At 41.3% G+C, this 18,326-nt stretch overlaps 1 protein-coding gene across 1 annotated transcript in view; it reads right to left on the reverse strand.

Moving 5' to 3' along the window:
* Positions 1–17,171, reverse strand: part of loxl2a (lysyl oxidase-like 2a) — a 30,697-nt gene extending 13,526 nt beyond the window's left edge. Inside the window, exons 1-4 of the mRNA XM_080025336.1 lie at positions 17,037–17,171; positions 12,710–13,023; positions 10,213–10,388; positions 1,551–1,759 (exon numbers count right to left, since the gene is read on the reverse strand). Coding sequence (XP_079881462.1) covers positions 1,551–1,759; positions 10,213–10,388; positions 12,710–12,992 — 668 coding nt within the window. The 5' untranslated portion in view covers positions 12,993–13,023; positions 17,037–17,171. The remainder of the gene's footprint in view (positions 1–1,550; positions 1,760–10,212; positions 10,389–12,709; positions 13,024–17,036) is intronic.
* Between the last annotated feature and the right edge of the window lie 1,155 nt (positions 17,172–18,326).

Below are 18,326 nucleotides of genomic sequence, written 5' to 3' on the forward strand. Positions count from 1 at the left end.
GCACAGATCTCTCAAAAAAAAATTACTTTAATTTTTATTTTATACTATCATAGTAGCTAATTTTGGGTTGATAAATACTAATGTTGCATTCTTTATCATCAAAACATTTAAAATATAAATAAACAATGGTGTGATTTTGTTTGATTGATGGGAGTCTATCTACACTGCAACAGCCTATCACGGCCTTACTGAAAAGAAAGTAAGGCTGCGTAGGCCTACGTAATACGTCAATGCAGCCGCTCAACATGTTACCGCGCATTTTTGAAAGTGAAGCTGGATGAGTTTTCGCCGGCTTACTATTTCATTTCTACTTCATCATAATTGATATTCGGTAGGCCTAATGGTTGAAAAGCCCACCAACAGTCTCCTCTGCCAAATCGGATCTCCAAACTGTTGTCACATAACAGACTACTACAAGCCGAAATTATGGACTTGTTCAGCGCGGTGACACTTCTGATTGCGTGAAGCCACAGTACTCTGCGCTCCTCCAGCCACGGCCATCGAGGCTGTGCCGGAGACTGACACCGGACCGAACCCGGTCCAAGCAAGAGAAGACGCACAATTTACAAGAACCTCCGCGGATTTGCAGTTGAGGAAACAGTTGGTCCGTCACAAAGTGACATAGACGAAAAGACTGAGTTCAAGAGTATTTTACAGTGTTATTGAAGCTGTGCAAGGAGAGATGGATGCGCGTTTTGGAGAGCGTAGTAGCAAGCTCATTGGCGCACTGGCTGCTTTGAACCCGGAGGCCGAAAGATATGTTGATGAGGAGGTTGAGCTCGGAGAAACGCCGCCTCCCGCTGTACTGATAGAAGGGACTGGAGAGAGCACAGCCCTGCCTCCACTCAAAGTAGGCTACCGTTTGTGTGTGTGTGTGTGTGTGTGTGTGTGTGTGTGTGTGTGTGTGTGTGTGTGTGTGTGTGTGTGTGTGTGTGACTGCTTTAAAATGCAATGTTTGAGATATGCGTCTGGTGCTATTTACTATCTAGTCTGGTGTTAGGCTACATCTAATATGTTGAATAGTCAAGTGTTTTATGGATATTCATAACATTGCTTCTATGTAATGTAGGCCTATTGCTTTAAATTATGAGGACATGTTATAGGCTAGGCTACCGCTGTTGGTTAGTTTAACGTGATGATTACGTGCTGCGCGAATAGAGTATAGGACTATTAAAAATATACAGTGTACTGTAGGCTAATAATAATTGTGCCCCCCTATGCATTTCATATGCCCCCCTTAAGACTGAGGTCTGGCGACGGGTCTGACCATGAGGTCCTCTCTTTCATGGCCAAGGGGAAATGAGAGGGGCTTGAAAACATATATCTCACATGACCAAAAATGTGTTCCATTGCCTGGATACAGGGGGTGTCTCACATTACCCGATGGCTCACATTCCCCCGTTCTCCCCTATGTAACACTAATATATTCCCCGAACCTGAACGGAACCAACTAAAAGTAAAATATTTATCTAAGAGTGCCACTCAGACTTTCATTATATTTGGTTGGCCTTATTTAAACCCTGCTGCTGAACCGCAGCACTGCTACTCACTTGTAGGGTCGGGTATTCACACGTTTCTCCGAAGGGAAGCCGTGCATGCCACAGATGACCCTGCTGTTCATCTCTGTCCACTCCTCGTTACAGATCTGTCTCCACTTGCCTCCTTCTTTCACCTCCAGAAAGCCGTCGGAGATGGGAACCCTTTTCCTGTGAGAGTAAGTGGCCCGGATCCTCACGTCCTCCACCTGCACCGACACTCCCTGAGAAACACAGCAGAGCAAAAGTCTCATCATCACTGCATTCAGTGTTGCAGATCATCTGCAGATGGCTTGACCTGTGAAAGTAGAGTTTGGAGAACTAGACAAGTTCTATGTCCTGCAGGATGAACTTTAATAACATGTTTCATTGACGTTTTATCTCGTGCCATCATCATGTCCAATACTTTGGTTTACAAACAAATACATGCAATAAAATGTCAATTGTTAGCACGCTCACATGCTAAACGAGATGATGAACATGGTAAACATTTTACCTTCTCAACACTGGAATGTCAGCATTGTCCCTCTGAGCAGGTGAACATGCTAACATTAGCATTTAGCTAAAGGGCAAGCACTGTTGTTTTAGAGATTTGAGACACTTCTAATCCTTTTTGTAAATGAGTGAGATTGAGATGAGACAATGAAATAGAATAGGAAGGTCAACCTGCCTTGAAGAGGAGCTAACAGACTAAAGTAATTATTTTTAAATTCCCTGCAAATCTAAGTCTCCATGAACTTGCAGCACTATATTACGTCAACCTAATTCTACCTTGATAATCATTGCTTTACAAGCATGGTTATATAATAAGTGAATTGTGCAAAAGCTCAAATTAATAATGAGCTGTCTAAAATACAAGAATGTTATTTAGTTAAGTTGTTTTATTAGAAATATGGACTTCACGTGTTCTGTTCCACTTGATATGTTGTAAATACTCTACAGCTTATGAGTCATGGGGTTTGTTGATATTGAAAGTGTTTCAGAAAAAATCCCTATCTGGCCCTTTTAGGGGCAGCACAGCTGGCCTATATGCTGGAAAATACAACAAGTCAAGTTGAAAAATCTGTAGATGAAGTCTTTGTTTAAACTTGTTTAACATGTTGCTGAGAGGCCTCAGGAGGTCGGATGACTGTTGGGAATTTCTCCTCCATCTTTCTTACATCTTCAGAGTTGAGAGTTTATATATTAGACCCGTAGGGAGTTGATGGATGACATAAATCAAACATGGCAGCACAGATCGATCAATGCCAAACAACAAAAACTGATTTTCACGTATGATATACGAAATATATCATTGTTATTCTTCTCACTGTCAACTGAACCAGCAGAGGACAAAAGGAGGAGCACTAAAGTTTGCTCTACAGGGAAGTGTGGAAGAAGGCCAAATGTCTCTTCAAAGACATCTCACCTATAGACTTTAGGATTTCTTTGAGGAATCAAGATGTTAAAGACAGGCTGAGACAGAAGCATCAGCGACAGAGTTCAGTTTGGGAGAGAGTCTGAGGGTGGTCCACAGTCTAGTATAAAGACAGGGGGTCACCGAACCACAGTTGGTGTCATGTGTCCCGAAAACCCCGAAAACAGGAAGGAATGGTAACCTTTGACCTGCAGGGCCTTATGGGAACTGCCTTATAACTCTGTCACTGTTGAATTCTCTCATTGAGCCAAGTAGTGCAGTTTGTTCCTGGCTGGGTGTGAGGTTGCACTGCGGGTGCCAAAGAGAGCCAAAGCTCTGAGCTGCTCTGTGGAATGCAAATGCTGATCTCAGTAAGCCTGCTTCTCCCAACACTGCAAAAAACCCAACATCCAGGCATGGCTCCCGAGAAATATTAAACGTTTGCCCACAGGGTGGTTTCCTGTGATGCCGTCAGCCTGAGAGAATGTTCAAGGCTTCAGGCTCTCTAAACACTGATGACCGCAATGTAGGAGGAGCCACAACTAAGTCGGACTGTTTCTTAAATGACCCCAGTCCTCCCACTGACCACAGTGGTTAGAGAGTAAAAACCACTCTTTCACGAAGAAATTCCTGCTGGCCATAGTGTGACAGGGTGTTTTCCGTCGGTGACTGTCAGGATTGGTAGCTGAAGAGACGTGATCATCATCAGGGATATCATAGTCTCAATTTGACTATTTAAAATTGTTTAGAAAAGTGATATATGAATAAAGTTTCTGATTATGATTATTTAATCCTAGTGCTTTGGTTAGGTCTGCTTTGATTCTTACGCAAGATGAGAAGGATGTAGAGTTTATTAAGTACCGTTTAATAAACCACAAGTTAATCAAAACATGTAACAAGATACCGGATCAGGGAAGACACATGTGACAACCATAGACATAAACGGGTAATACTTGATTACATCTGATACGGAACATGAAGTAAAATGGAAAGTGTGAGTAACCAAATCAAAGCCAGGTGTGAAAACAAAAATACCAGACAGGACAGGGGGCTACGAAGTGAGTTTGAAAGTAGGCTCTGAGATGGGTTTGACCAGTGTTGCATTTGGCGCAGACACAGGAAACCGTCTGTCTGAACGTGTGAGAGTAAAGGACAGAGACCCACAGCTGCAATCAGTCCAGTGGTTTCCCCCTCCCAAACCCAGACCACCAGACATAAACTCAGCATAATCCTGTTTGGACCAGGCCCAAATCTACACATTGGTCACTTTTTTAGAAAAAAACATAGGAAAATTACTTAACAGCACTTAACACATGGACCCATCATCATTTTTTTTCAAATTCTATGACTAAAGAGCAGTGAGATTTCAATTTGAAATCAATTTAGAGATCTTGACTTTACAAGAGGTGTAGAACAGCATTTGATTTAAAAAGAAAAGGTTTAACCTAAAATGCTTTTCGGGGTTTCCTAAAACATCAAACTATTTCTTTAAAGATGATTTTTTTTGGCATTTTCAAGCTTTATTAGACAGCACAGATCCGAAATGGGGAGACAGAGAGAGAGAGCGGGGATGACCTGCAGCAAAGGTACACGGGTCGGACCCGAACCCGCGACCACCGCAACGAAGGCCGGAGCCAATATGGTACACGCTCTATCCACTACGCCACCGGAGCGCCCCAAACTATTTCTTTAAGTATAGGACATGTGAATGGATATCATCAGCTTGGTGTGATTCACAATTGCGGTAACCAGACGAGCCAAGATGTGTGGTATAGGTATGTAACTAGTACAAGCTTTCCATTCTAAATGTAATGCTGATCTTTATTCTCAATGGGATATTTTTGTATGGTTGCCTCACCTTAACGTCACTCCCTGACCTTAGCAATGTAGTGATGCATTCATTCTGTGTCTTTTCCCCAAAATAACTCTTTCACTGTTAATTGTAAAAATGTCTTAAACGGTCAATATTTCATTATTAAACCTTCTATGCCTGATGGACAACAGCAAGACCGCGTTAATATTGAATCAAAAATAATATAAATAATAGTACTCACATTAATCCTTACATATTTATCTAAATAAATGTCTTAAGGGTTAGGGTTCAAATAAAGTCACACATTCTCACACATTGAGTTAATAAAGTTAAGAATAACAGTCCCCATTTAGCTCTTCATTAATCTGTGAAGTGAGCTTTGACCATTCCTGAACTATATCCGACTGGAAAGCAGTGTTTTTCTTCTGGCGGGGTCCCCCTCACTAAATAGATGTGTGAACATGAGCCTGACTTTGGTCTAGCCAGTGTCTGACTAATGCTTCCACTACTGTGCATTTCTTCCCCTTTATTCAGCCTCCAAGCCCTGCCTCACGTTCAACTGCACGTGCCCCAAGACTCCCACCCACCAACCCACCTACCTCCGCTCCACCTTACAAACCATGTCTGGTATGAATGATAATCACACTGCAGTTTACATAAAAAAGCAGAACAGTAAAGCTATTAGAAATGACTTTCACAGCTGCTCCACCCCACTTTCTACCTCAGTGGCCCCTCAGTTTGCCTCACTGAGGGTGTGTGTGTTTGTGTGTGTGGTGTGTGTGTGTGTGTGTGTGTGTGTGTGTGTGTGTGTGTGTGTGTGTGTGTGTGTGTGTGTGTGTGTGTGTGTGTGAGTGAGTAGCTGTGTGCTTTCCATCTGTAAAATCTATCACTGAGTGCACTACTCAAGGAAAAGAATCATTACTATACGTAGACCAGAGAGACCCTCACACACACACACCTCATCTTAAACTGGAGACTGGGCTTAAATTCTATGTAAAAATGTATAAATGAAATTGCTTACGTTTCATAATTAAAAAGTCTGGACCTGGTTAGCTAGCCTTCACTACAGGATGACGAGTGTAGTTGGAAACGGCCATACTACACAACATAATCATTTCCAATTACCGGTAATCAAAATAATGTTTTTGTAATATTGCTAATATTAGAGAATAACTATTCCTTTTTCTGTTTACTTCATCTTCAGAAATTGATTAACAATTTATAAAAAAATTACATTACTGCAGTAACTGCATCGCATTTTGGAAAAGTTTATTAACATTTCTTGTTTATTAAGTCTGTATAATGAAACAACAATTTGTAGTTTCCAAGGGCTCACACGTTAGAAAATGTAGTGTCGGAACAGTTACTTCCTGGAGTTCTACCAATGTGAGGAGGACTACTGCTCCCAGAAGGAAAATGTACAGAAAAACTACAATTTGCCATTTTTACACTTCAGTAAACACCCAAGACATACTTTAGTATGTTAATTGGCAATAAAAGTCTTGGTTCTCAGGCGCTCTCCACCAATGCAACATACAAATGTATGAAGAACAACACGCAAGGGGAAAAAGAGAATCTAATACATTAAATAAGGTATGAGACATAGGTAACCACAATGTGTGAATCATGTGACGTGAGCACATGTGCAAATGGTAAATCATAAAGTTCTGTCATGAATAATAAAAGTCTGAACTTTGGGCACTCTGTAGCCCAAAGGACAACCAAGGCCACATTGGAATCCAGCTGTTGAACATATGATGGATCTCTGTCTGCTATTCTAACTGCCTTCTGACACGCATCAACCTTTTCTCCCCTCAAACACTCTCCTCCTCACAAGCCTTGTGCATGCATACATCAGGTTACAGGCAAATCCAACTTTGGCTCTGGTTTTCTTTTGTTGTATAGCAGCGAATGAAACGAACTGAAACTTGTAAGCAGACACCGTCACGCCTGATGGATAAGTGCAACCTTTGCCCTGTTTCTATGTGCAAAGAACAAAACCGCTGCATTCTGTTTTTACAACTGGCTTCTGATGTTTTGATGTTGATTCTACTGTAGTGCTATGTTGGAGTGAGGTAATGCGGTGGGCAAATGCAGTATCCTTTGGTGCTCATGTGTGTTGTCATCCCCTCAGGGAAACCACTTGATCCTTCTTCAAAAGATGAACTCATTTAGACTTGTGATCTGTTGATGTGGGAGGTTCTGCAAGCAGTATAGCTTTTTTTCTTCTGGAAATTGATTATTTCCTTTAGCTTAATTGGTTGAATTCAAGTTTACTTATAGCCTACATATGCATCTTCTTAGTGGGGAAGGTTTTTAGCAATTATCCTGTGGAAAACACATGCGCAGCGTGCAGCAAACAAACCTAGCAGTGTTGGTTGAAATGTCCCTACTGACAGATGATATACAAAGTTTCCTGTCATCCTAGTGTGTGGCTCTGCTGAAAAATGTAGCCTCCCCACTGAGCATTAGATGCTGCAAGTTAAAATCATTAACTATATTCACGACAAGGCTTAACCCAGGAATGTGTGTTATTCTGCTGTGTTGCATAACTAGGCTGTAATGTTAAAAGACGTAGGTGTTTGCCTTCAGCGGACAGATCAGTAGCAGACAGCTCTTAAGATTGACCAAGTTAGAGAGGTCAGATGTTAAATGGTGCCTCGGACAATGGCTTGGGCTGTCTAAGAAAGAAACCACAAAATAATTTTTCAGAAAAAACTTGCTATTTACTTATTACTAAATTTACTAATTCCCTAATATTAGTTCTGCTTCTAGGGTATAGCACGTCTTCCAGTGCAACTTGTGCCAGTGGAAACGGCTGTTTTCATTAATGACAGACTGTTTAAAGTAGACTATTATTTGTGGTCAAAGCCAAACTTGCCAGAGTGAGCTGCATGTTCTGATCTTGTATTCACATATTCCCATACACTGTAAAGGGTTGGGGTTAAAAACTGTTGTTTGTGTCAACTTGGTGACCTGTAGATTTACTTTGAAATACAGCAGTGAAAAACTCAATACTTACTAGAAGAAATCGCTTGCAATCTAAATTCTGCAGCTCTTCACTAAAATCATATCAACACGAACAGACATATCACTGGCACTGACATTACAAGTAGAAAGCCTAAATAAATAAAAATGTGCTATTCATTTCCATTTTTTAACCATATAAAGTTTTATCATCTTGAAGCTCGGAAAGCATTCACATAGAAAAAAAACCCAGATTGCTCCACCCTTGTAGCGCTGACCTCTACTTGGACTGCAGTTCACTTTCAGTTAGGGTGTTAACTTTCCAGATTGAGCACAGAATGTCAATTCATGCTATGAATAAGCAGCTTGAAGGAACAGCGCTGCCCATTGCTGACGTCAGTTAAGGCATGGTTACAAAGGTGTAGCTACACCTTTTCCCATTCCTCTCCCCTGCGACTTGAAAGGCAATGGTCTGACCAAGGAAATATTTACTGGGTGGGGGACTGAACTGCAGTAACACCCTGAATACACAAGACACATTGGGAACAAGGGGTTGCTGCTTACATAAACAACCTGTACAAATAAGAACATCTGAATAGGGTTCAGTAGTCCATGATTAAATATTTCAATTTCCTGTGTCATCTATTCCTCCTTCCCCAGGACTCAACTAGTCATCAGGTTTACACACAGGGATTTCAGATGCTCTCCTAAGGCGTGTTGTCTTAACAGAAAACCAGTCAAAATCACAGCCACAGTTCTGTCTGTAGTTGAGTTTCTGGTCACACAGCCAAACCTCCCATCCGAATTCTAGTATGAACAAATCAAACAGTCTGGTATAAATGTAGTCTCAAAAAGTGTAAAAGCATTGACTGTCTTCTCAGTTGCCAAAGAAACGTTGCCTCATCTGTGTCTGACTAAAGGGGAAACCCTCCATGGCAGTGTCTTCTGGCTGAAAAATACCTCTACTCCCCTCTGCCTCCGTTTGTCCCGTCACGTACACAAGCCCACACTGACTTTCCGTCCGGTGCTAAGGAGTTCTCTGCAGCCAGACAGGACTGCCCTCCCCCCCTCTCTGAGTCATCTCCCAGGCAGCAGAGTGGGGGTCTGGTGTGGGCAGGGATAGACTCATACGGGCCTTGCAAAGGCATTAGCGCAAATGGTGACGTGGACAGCTCGACATCTTATGCTGACGGTTTCATGTCATGGTCGATGTAAGGAACAGCTGTCTAATTTTTTTTTTCAAACATGGATAGTGGAGATTTGTACATCACTAAATAGAAATGGGTTGAACACATAGCTAGTTTGCACATATTGATTCATTGTTCCAAAAGATGTACGGCGACAAACTTTCAGGTGAAACTGTTGTATAGCTAGCTTAACTGAAAAATAAAATAACAGACAATTGCTTGGTAACATAAACCTAAATGAATTACACTCCACAAAACAATCCATTAGATGGCAAATTACAAAATAATTCTGCAAACACCATTTGACTACATGACCAAATCACATTGTTTAAAGGTGAAGTGAGCGATATATTTATGTTAAGATACGTGTTAAATCGCTCTATATTCATACAGTGTTCACTTATATAGTGTGCGTGTTTCATAACTCCGATCTCTCAGTGAAACGCTCTGCATGTAATTGGCAAATAAACTTTTCTGGGATCCCAAAACTGGTATCCAATAAGATGAGAGAACGCTACAAACCGGCACGTCTTACTGCACGGTGCACGCGCAGAGCGACAGAGGGGCGAATGTTTATGCACCTACAATGGCGGAGCAGGCAAAAATCCTTCCCAATGTCTGTTCTGAATGGTTTTTATCATGTTTAAACGCACTTAGGGATCTGATATGATGCTAGATAACTCGCTGCTTGAGGACTGGAGTGCATTAATGTGGTGACGTAGGGACGAGCGAGGGGACTGCTAACTGCAGTCACTGACAGGAAGTTAGCTAAAAGAACCATTTCGCTCACAGCACCTTTAAGTTAGCATATTTCCACACTCATGGTAATACTCTGACACACAGAGTATTACATCATATACATATAATGCATATTATAATGCTTGTGATGCTACAGCATCATCCTATGTTCATTATTATCAATAGCCATTGTGTTTACAGTTTGAGTAATATAAAGAGGTGTTTTAAAGCAGTAAAACATTGCTCCTATTACTATCTCCAGACAGATAGACACACATTACATTCGATCCACTGATCTTTCTGGCTCAGTCTGGAAAGTTGGAAGGATTTGAAGAAAATACTTGATAAATCTTTCTTTCATCCCAAGCCTATCCTCTGTTCCTTTTATTATTGTGCTGAACATCTGTTGGGCCTTTGAACCATGTGTGGACGCTTCTTGAGTGTTGTTATCAAGCGATCCCACCCTGGTGTTTAAATTTTTGTGAGTTTATATGTGTATGGGCACGTATCTGTTTACTGCACGTGTATTGTATATATACAGGTTTGATGTGAGTGCGTTGCTCCGTGGGAACCCACCTCATCGCTGTTGGCTTGGTTCTGGATGAACTTGAAGCCTGGAATGCGCTTCTGGTTGCACACCACTCCGACGTCTTCTGTATGTCTGCAGTCTGACACTCCCAAGCCATTGGACTCACACTGAGCCAGGCTCTTCTCTCTACCAGTGCAGTGCACATTGTCTAGCCAGATGCGGCCTGGAAGGTGAGAGGTAGAGACACAGGCAAATGCATGAATGTTAAGTTTCAGAAAAAGGTTTTCTTGGAGCAGATTCAATGATGACTTTTGAGATAGTAAACATCTCAGGTTTCTTCAGTCAGATAAAACAAGCAGCCATCTTGGACCTCGGGAAATTGTGATTTTCAGGAATTTGTCACATTTTAAAAACTTTTATAGACCAAATTATTAACTGATTTTTTGAGAAAATAATCAAGAGATTAATCGATTATTTCTTGGATGCTATGGTTTCACACATTGTTTAAATGTTTACTCCTGAGCTTTGCAATTACCTTTTACACTCACAGTTCTGGTGACACACTCTTCCCACTGAGCTACATGTGGCTACAAGCTTCAATTGAATCAATTCCCAGTGACTCTCTCTAAAAAGGGATTAACTAACGAGAAAACAGGAATGGAAGATCAGTTATTTTACCATGACAGCTTAAGCCGTGCATGTGTCACACCCTTTTGACTTCTATTGCAGCATTTCCACTGAGGTCTAAGTCAAAGAGGCCGTAAACCTACTCACATGGAGATGTGTTTGGTCTCCTACTTAACCTGACTCATTTTTTTCATCCAAAAACCCAATAAATGTTGTCTGTGGCGGATCATCTGCTGTCCAGCTGGCTGTTCTGAATCAGCCGTGGGGGGAAACCACACAACTGTCGCTATGGAAACCACCAACGGACAGCTCATCATTCTGACAGTTCCAACATGTTGCTGAGGAACATCTCGATCATACCAAGGAAGTGACCGCATGTTATACTGTCACGTAGCCGCCTCCTGGCAGACAGATGATTGCCTCTGGAACATTCTGCTAATAAGAATAGAGCAGAGTTTCCAAGAGGGAACTAGCCTGGTTTCTCTGTGTACACCTTTGTATAAACAAACATTCACCAGTGCCAGTTGTGATAAAATCTGGATTGCTGTGTGAAAATTGCCTTTCACACGCCTTATGGGAGTGTAATTTCACAAGCCAGTGAAAAGAGCTGCGAGCATTGTGCCCTGAATGATCTGATTAAACGTTTATTGGTCACGTAACCACCCATTCTTAACTCAAAATCATTAAGGTCATAACTGGACAGAGCACGGTGTTCCTTTCTGATATCTCCTCAGACTTCGCAAACATTTTCTTTTTTTCTAATCACAAACAACAGCTGTGTAAAGGCAACAGATGATCTGATTTGGGTGGAAACAACACTCTGCATCCAAAAGGGAAATCCGTCAACTTGTTTAGTGCTTGTGTCTTCAATTGAAAACATTTAGTGCATTGCATAATTCATCACGATGGGAAATGGAAAATGCTCTTGATCACTTTTATAGCCATGTGTCTCCACCAAAACAAGAAAACACAGATAAGTAGTCACTCACATGCAGACAGCTAGTCTGAGCCACAAATATTCTAATTTCTCCAATAAACCAAATATCTATTTGTCAGGAAATGAGGAACTCCCCTCATCATTACTTAAAAATGATCTAGCAATTAATTGCAAAATGCTTTTCTGTACACATTTGATGTAAAAAAAATTGTCTTTCTGCCCCTTTAATTTTTCAGTAAAACTATAACTTTACAGGGTGAAAAGTGTACTTTGTAAACTTTTAGAAACACTGGTATGGCATACCCTATCCCAATCCCAAAATGCAGGCATATGCATCACAGTTCTTGTTAATAGCTTGCAATGCAACACCATATAATCATGGGGTATATGACTTCATGAATGTGATTCTTGAAATTAATATAATGACTGCGCTGCTTTGGGAAGCACATAACTAAGCTAATTAGCTCCCTTTTGAAGTGGCTGATCCAGAGGGAAAACGTGCTACTTTAACAAGAGACCACTGAGTTAATTAACAGCTACTTCTGACATTTACCACCAGCGCCCAACAGCTACTGAACTCACAGTGTGGGAATCTCATCAGCGTTTTTACAGTGATAGAGGAATTCATACTCGACAAAGTCAGAGGAGGTGAGATTACGTCTCTGTGTGTGTGTGTGTCTGGTTTACACACCAAGTGTTTCCACTCCCCCCCATGCTCACAACTGATTGGCATGTTCGCCCATAATGGGGAAAGCAGTGCCTGAGAGTATTAGCAGTCAGACAGGGGAAAACATTTACCTCACTCAAGGATTTCCATGGAACACATAAAACTGTATAAAAAGATATACTGCCTTTGAATGTGGGTGGTTGGTTGGCTGATGGTTTTTTCTGGAGATCAACACCATATAACCCTCACGTCAGTGCTAAGACTGAAAAATATGATTCAAAGTTCTAATAAACGCCATGCTATTTTTTCTTACCCTCTCCTCTTCCATACTTGGACGAGGGAGACCAGGACACTGCGTCCACGAAGCCCAGCTCTCTGCAGGCCACTTGGGCTGCCTGGATGGTGAAGTCATCATCGCACACCGTCCCCCACTCTTCATTGTAGAAGACTTCCAGCCGACCCTCGTAGTGTTTCTGCTTCTCCCCGGCTAGACGTAGCAGGATAACGGGTGTGCCAGAGCTTGACTGGGCGTCGCACAGGGCCAACATGCACAGCAAGGCCGACAAGAGACAGTGGATGGCAACTGGGTGAAGCATGATGAGGGGCGTGGTAGACAAAGACAGTGATCTAATGGATGAGACAGAAGAATATGAGCATAGGTAATATTAGCCGTATTTAAGAAGGTTTTGGTTATAACGTTTGATATTCAATTTAATATTCATTTTCCTTTATTTATTCTCGAAAGATCAATTGAGGGTTACCCTCTTTTACAATGACGTCGAGACAGATACACAATATACAATGAGAATACACAACAAGCTTACAAAGAGACAACAACAATTAAAACATTCAGATCAATTGAATGAAGCAGAACAATAGCCTAATTAAAACAGTTACAAGTGGAGTGGGGCTGATTCAAAACAACAACTTTAAATTGGTTAACAGTTATAAGTGTATTCATTCCAATTTGATGTTGTAGGCTGTTCCAGGAGTCAGGGGCACTGTGGCTAAAAGCAGTTTTACCAAGGTCAGACCGGGCATATGGAACATATAACATGAGCATTTCAGTTGAGCGGGTTTGATAAAGCCCATCTGAAATATGCAGCATTGTTGTCAAATAGAGTGGCAGCTTTCCGGTCAGGGCTTTATATATAAAAATATGCCAATGTGCATCACGTCTCTCTTTAAGAGAGGACCACCCAACCTTTTCATATAAAAGACAATGGTGAGTGTCATAAGCATCTCCTGTAATGATATAATATAACAAAGCAGAAGCCCAATCAATTAAGGATTGAGGGAAAAACTGCTGAACTCCTGCTAAAGGTAGCTAACTTCACAGAGCTAATTAGCTCCCATGTAATTTTTCGACTCAAGTGAATTTCATATGATTTTGTAGTAATTTACAACAAATAGATATATTGTCATTTTACAGAACTCTCTGAGTTGACCAGAAAGCAAGGCGACCTTAGGGTTAACCTTGTTGCCACACAGGTCAGAATGACTTCAGTACACAAACTGCAGCAATGATAGCTGTTGCAGACACAGCGAAAGATAGGAACACGGTTGCAACATCTTGCTACAAATAGCCCAGATTTGATATTAGATCTGTTACACACAAACATACACACATGCACACTCTCACTCACACACTGGTAGACACACGCACACAGACACACACACACAACTGCCTGATAAAAGGCCATAGTGCTTGCCACTAGGCGCGCTGTTTCCGCCCGAGGAACAAGATGTCATGGTTGTGGGGCAGGGCTCCCCTTTTCAAAGTTCGGTTGAGAGTAGGGTAATTCTGGTAAGATCTGAATGATTGTAATGAATAAGTAACATCTGTGTTGATATAGTAGAAGCTGTCTACTAGCTGTAACCTTGATGTCAACCTTTAATAAAGTGAATCCTGTTAAGACCTGATCCTACTTCTCCGCGTCTCCCTTCGCCTGCTAAGGTGTCTCCTTCCTAGTAATCAAATGTCAGTGGAAATCAATGGCCCACTCGGCCACGGTAATATCTATATCACTACAATTTCACTCGGAAAATATAATGTATTAAATTGTAAATTAATGCATTTGATTGATTTTAATATAAAAATCAATGGTGCTCACTAGGGCTGGGTATCGTTGGAAATTGTTCCGATATTGATATTGATACCGATACCGATACCTATACCTTGACTTCGATACCGAATAAGTTATGGACTATTAATAATTAAACTGAAGTTGATTTCGTTAAACAAACTACATAAAATTGATTAGAAATCTGAGAAGTCATTGTGTTTGTAGAAACTGCATCTTCTCTGATTCAGTGACGGTCAACTCAAGGCAGAAAGCGGTATCTGCATTTTTTTTTAGGTATGAATTGAATTGCATATATTGAAAGTAATATTTTCCAATTCCAACGAGTTTAATTGGGGGCTGAGGAGGGGCAGAGACAGACAGTGATTAGTGGTGTGTGTGGTCGTTTCGTCCATAATTTGAGCGAGTGAGCACTTTCAGTTGAAAGTCTTGTGCAGTAACAGTTTGGTTTGGCGCCACTATCAAGGCTCCTGCAGCAGAGACCCCTCACAGGCCCCTAGGCAACCGCAAGTATAGCCTATGCTTGAGAATCGCTAACGGAATTTACCGCAGCTTTACAGTATATTAAGCAGGAGCAGAGAGAGGAGAAGGAGAATTTGGGAAAGATCGATGTTTGGTTTACATTGCTGAGACGAGGATTCCTCTCTCTGTCTTATGGAGAGCCCTAATGGAGAGCAAATGTGTGCTCCTGCAGGGTTGGTGTGGACCCGCTCATACAGTATAGCTCATCTGTGCCTGGAGGCAACTGAGCTTCAGAGGGAAAGTTGACTCCGCCTGGATATATCATAGCGAGCCATGAAAGTGTCAACAGAGGGTCCAAAAGCCCTTAGGGAGGAATGTTCTCCAGAGCGAAGGGAGGGGTGGAAGACAGTGAAAGTAAGGATACCTCCACGTCTTTGGTGTGTTTAAGGGGAGGGAGAGGGGCTCAGTGGCAGGCTCCGGCTTCCTGTGTTGACGCCATAGCAACAGCCAAACAAAACAAAAAAACCTAAAGACATCCCGTTCCCATAAAAGGTGGACTCAGCGATTATGGAGAAAACGCTTGTTGTCTAAATCATTTTTTGTCAAATTCAGTGAATATCTCCTCACGATGCGCTACACTGACTGACATTGAGCGATTTTGACACCAAGCGTTCTCCAGAATCGCTGACTCCACCTTTAAAGGAGCAAGATCAGCGGGAGGAAGGATCCACGTTCATCTGACTTTTTAATATTCAGGGTGGCTTTTAACTGCCCATAATGTAACAATAACCCATTATGTAATAAAACTTTACGCCTGTAATGTAACAACTTAATATGTTTTGGTTCACTTAAAACTTATTACATTTAGGTAGCGGGTTGAATTTTTCTCACTCCATAATGTAATAATTGAACTAAAATGCACTAAGTTGTTACATTATGGGCAAAAAGTTATAAAGTTTATGGGCTTAGCATTTTTTTGTTACATTATCAACTAGTTATTAGCCTACATTATTATTATTTTTTATTACACTATGGGTCGTTAGCTCTTATAGGAGTGAGTGAAGGAACTATAGCCTATGTAAGTTTTACATGAACCCCTAGGAATTCACGGTGCACTTTTGAACAGCTGCCTCTGAGCAAATGAACATCGCATCCCCACGTCAGCACTTGTCAACTCCACAAACCCTTCCATGAAAAATTAAATGTTAAATATTGCATGTCTGATATACAGTATGTTCTATCTAAGTTATATGGCTAAAAAAAAACAGTGGAGACGTACTCACGCATTTCTGGCTCAGAAATGTGACATATATTTATCTTTACAGCAGCCTGTTAATGGAGCTCAACATGTCAGAGGGTTTAAATCATGTCAGTGTCTTGCATAAGGCCAAAGAATAAGTTAAAGCTGCCTGTCGGTGAAGGGGAGCCAAGTATGGTCCATTCAACTGGAAAATCCCAGATTCCACATGAGGACTTTATTGCTCTCTCAATCAAAGCCAATATTCTTGAATAGCCTATTGTTTGTCTGAGAACAGCACAAATCAACCATCAAGTATATTTTAGTCTCTGGCCTGCATAGAACCAGTGAGTAACAAAAGGAAGACCTCATGGATGTTTGGAGAGTCACAGTCATGCAGCTCTGTAGGCTACATATGTCAGCACCAGAGCACAGCATAACTAGTGAGTGATTATTATTCATTTTATAGGCCTATAGCATAATAGTTTAGGTATTAGGCCTTCGACAGTGCAGCACACTGTAGTAATAGGCATGTTCTCAATAAGCTAACTTTTGCGGATAGCGATATAGGCTACTTGGATAGAAAACAGATAGCCTATGGGCTAGAAGATAAAATAGCCTAGGCTTAATTAAAAAGAGGAAAACTTTTTATCTTTTTTCTTTTTTACACTTTTGTATGTCTTAGGTCGTAGGCTACATAGAATAGGCCAACGATAAAACATATAGAAAACGTTAACGGCTAAGTCTGTTATCTCAATGTTTTACATATTTATGCATGTGCGAGACAACTTCCCATCACTGGTTGTAAAGTATAGGCTAGCGAGAGACTTCTGAGAGGCAAGAGGAAACACACTTACTTTGACAGACGAAGAAGAAGTTGTAGGCTGCTACAACCGCTTCCAGGACGCAGACTTTGACTTATCCAACCTATTGGAAGGGATGAGATGGGAAGCAGCGGTTCTTTGTCCCTTTTAGTACTCTCTCCTGGCCGTTTTTCTCTGCTCCCCTCACAGCTGGCTGCGCGCTCACGGCCCACTCTTCACCACCCTGAGCAGCCAATGAGAGGCCGCCTCAGCATCCTGACCCCGCCCTCTCCGGGCCAATCACCAGGGTTACAAAAACACACTTCAGGAGCTGGAAAGGACCTGCAAAAAAGGAGAGAAAAAAAGAAGTCCATGGACCTGGATCTTTGGGTAACGAAACCCTGCATTTGTGTAACTGCCGTTCACCAACTCGTAATGGCTTTACATAGCCTCATAAGTGACACTTCACTGATGTCTCTTTTCAAGATGTTAATGGGTAATTGACTTCTGTGGAATTGTGTTTATTTATCAAAGCCTATGTATAAGGCTATATATAGGCCTAGGCCTAGTGTTTTTGCTGTACTTTCCATAAAGAGGGAACATCTCAAAATGTCCACAAAGCTCACTGTTTATGGTTTGAAAGTTGTAAACTCAGCTCAGTGTCATAGCCTATCTTTAGCGGTAACATTTGGGATGTTGTAGGTGCTAGATCTGTGTCTTTAAAGTTAGATGCATACTATTTTTAATATTCAAATCGAAGTGACTGCTGTGATATGCAGGTATTGTAGTTGGCCTACTGCTGATTTAGCTGACGTCAGTTGACTCTTTGTGGTCTACTTTCAGATGGTTGTGCTGGTTCTCCTTTCACTGTAGGCCTATAAATTCCAACTCTACTGTAGGCTACCGTTTCAAGCAAACAAGCTCAGTCAAGTCCAGTGACTCCGCTCCTCTTTTTATACCATTGCTTACAGTATAGACAGGGTCAGTGATAAAATTGAGCAGATTGAGAACAAAATTGACCTTGGCAGTCAAAACGTGACCTACTCAGCCAAAGCGTAGCCATAGATGCAACTCAGCGATAAATATGACTTAGGCCTACGTGCAGAACAAAGTTTTCCAGATGATAAGTGATCCTTCCCTTCATTAGCTTTTGCCCACAATGAGGTGGTGTAGAAAAGTAAAAGCTAGTAAAAATCAAGTCTAGCAAAAGCAGTTTTCTAGCAAAAGCAGTTAGAATATGAAATATGAAATAAATCTTGCGCTTACTCAATTAAATTATTTGTTAATGTGCTGATGCTTGTGTTGTTTTTAGTACTGTGTGGTAAAGTAAAACTCTATTTGATA

Source organism: Ammodytes marinus, assembly GCF_949987685.1.
Source record: "Ammodytes marinus genome assembly, chromosome: 4".
Classification (NCBI taxonomy): Eukaryota; Metazoa; Chordata; class Actinopteri; order Uranoscopiformes; family Ammodytidae; genus Ammodytes; species Ammodytes marinus.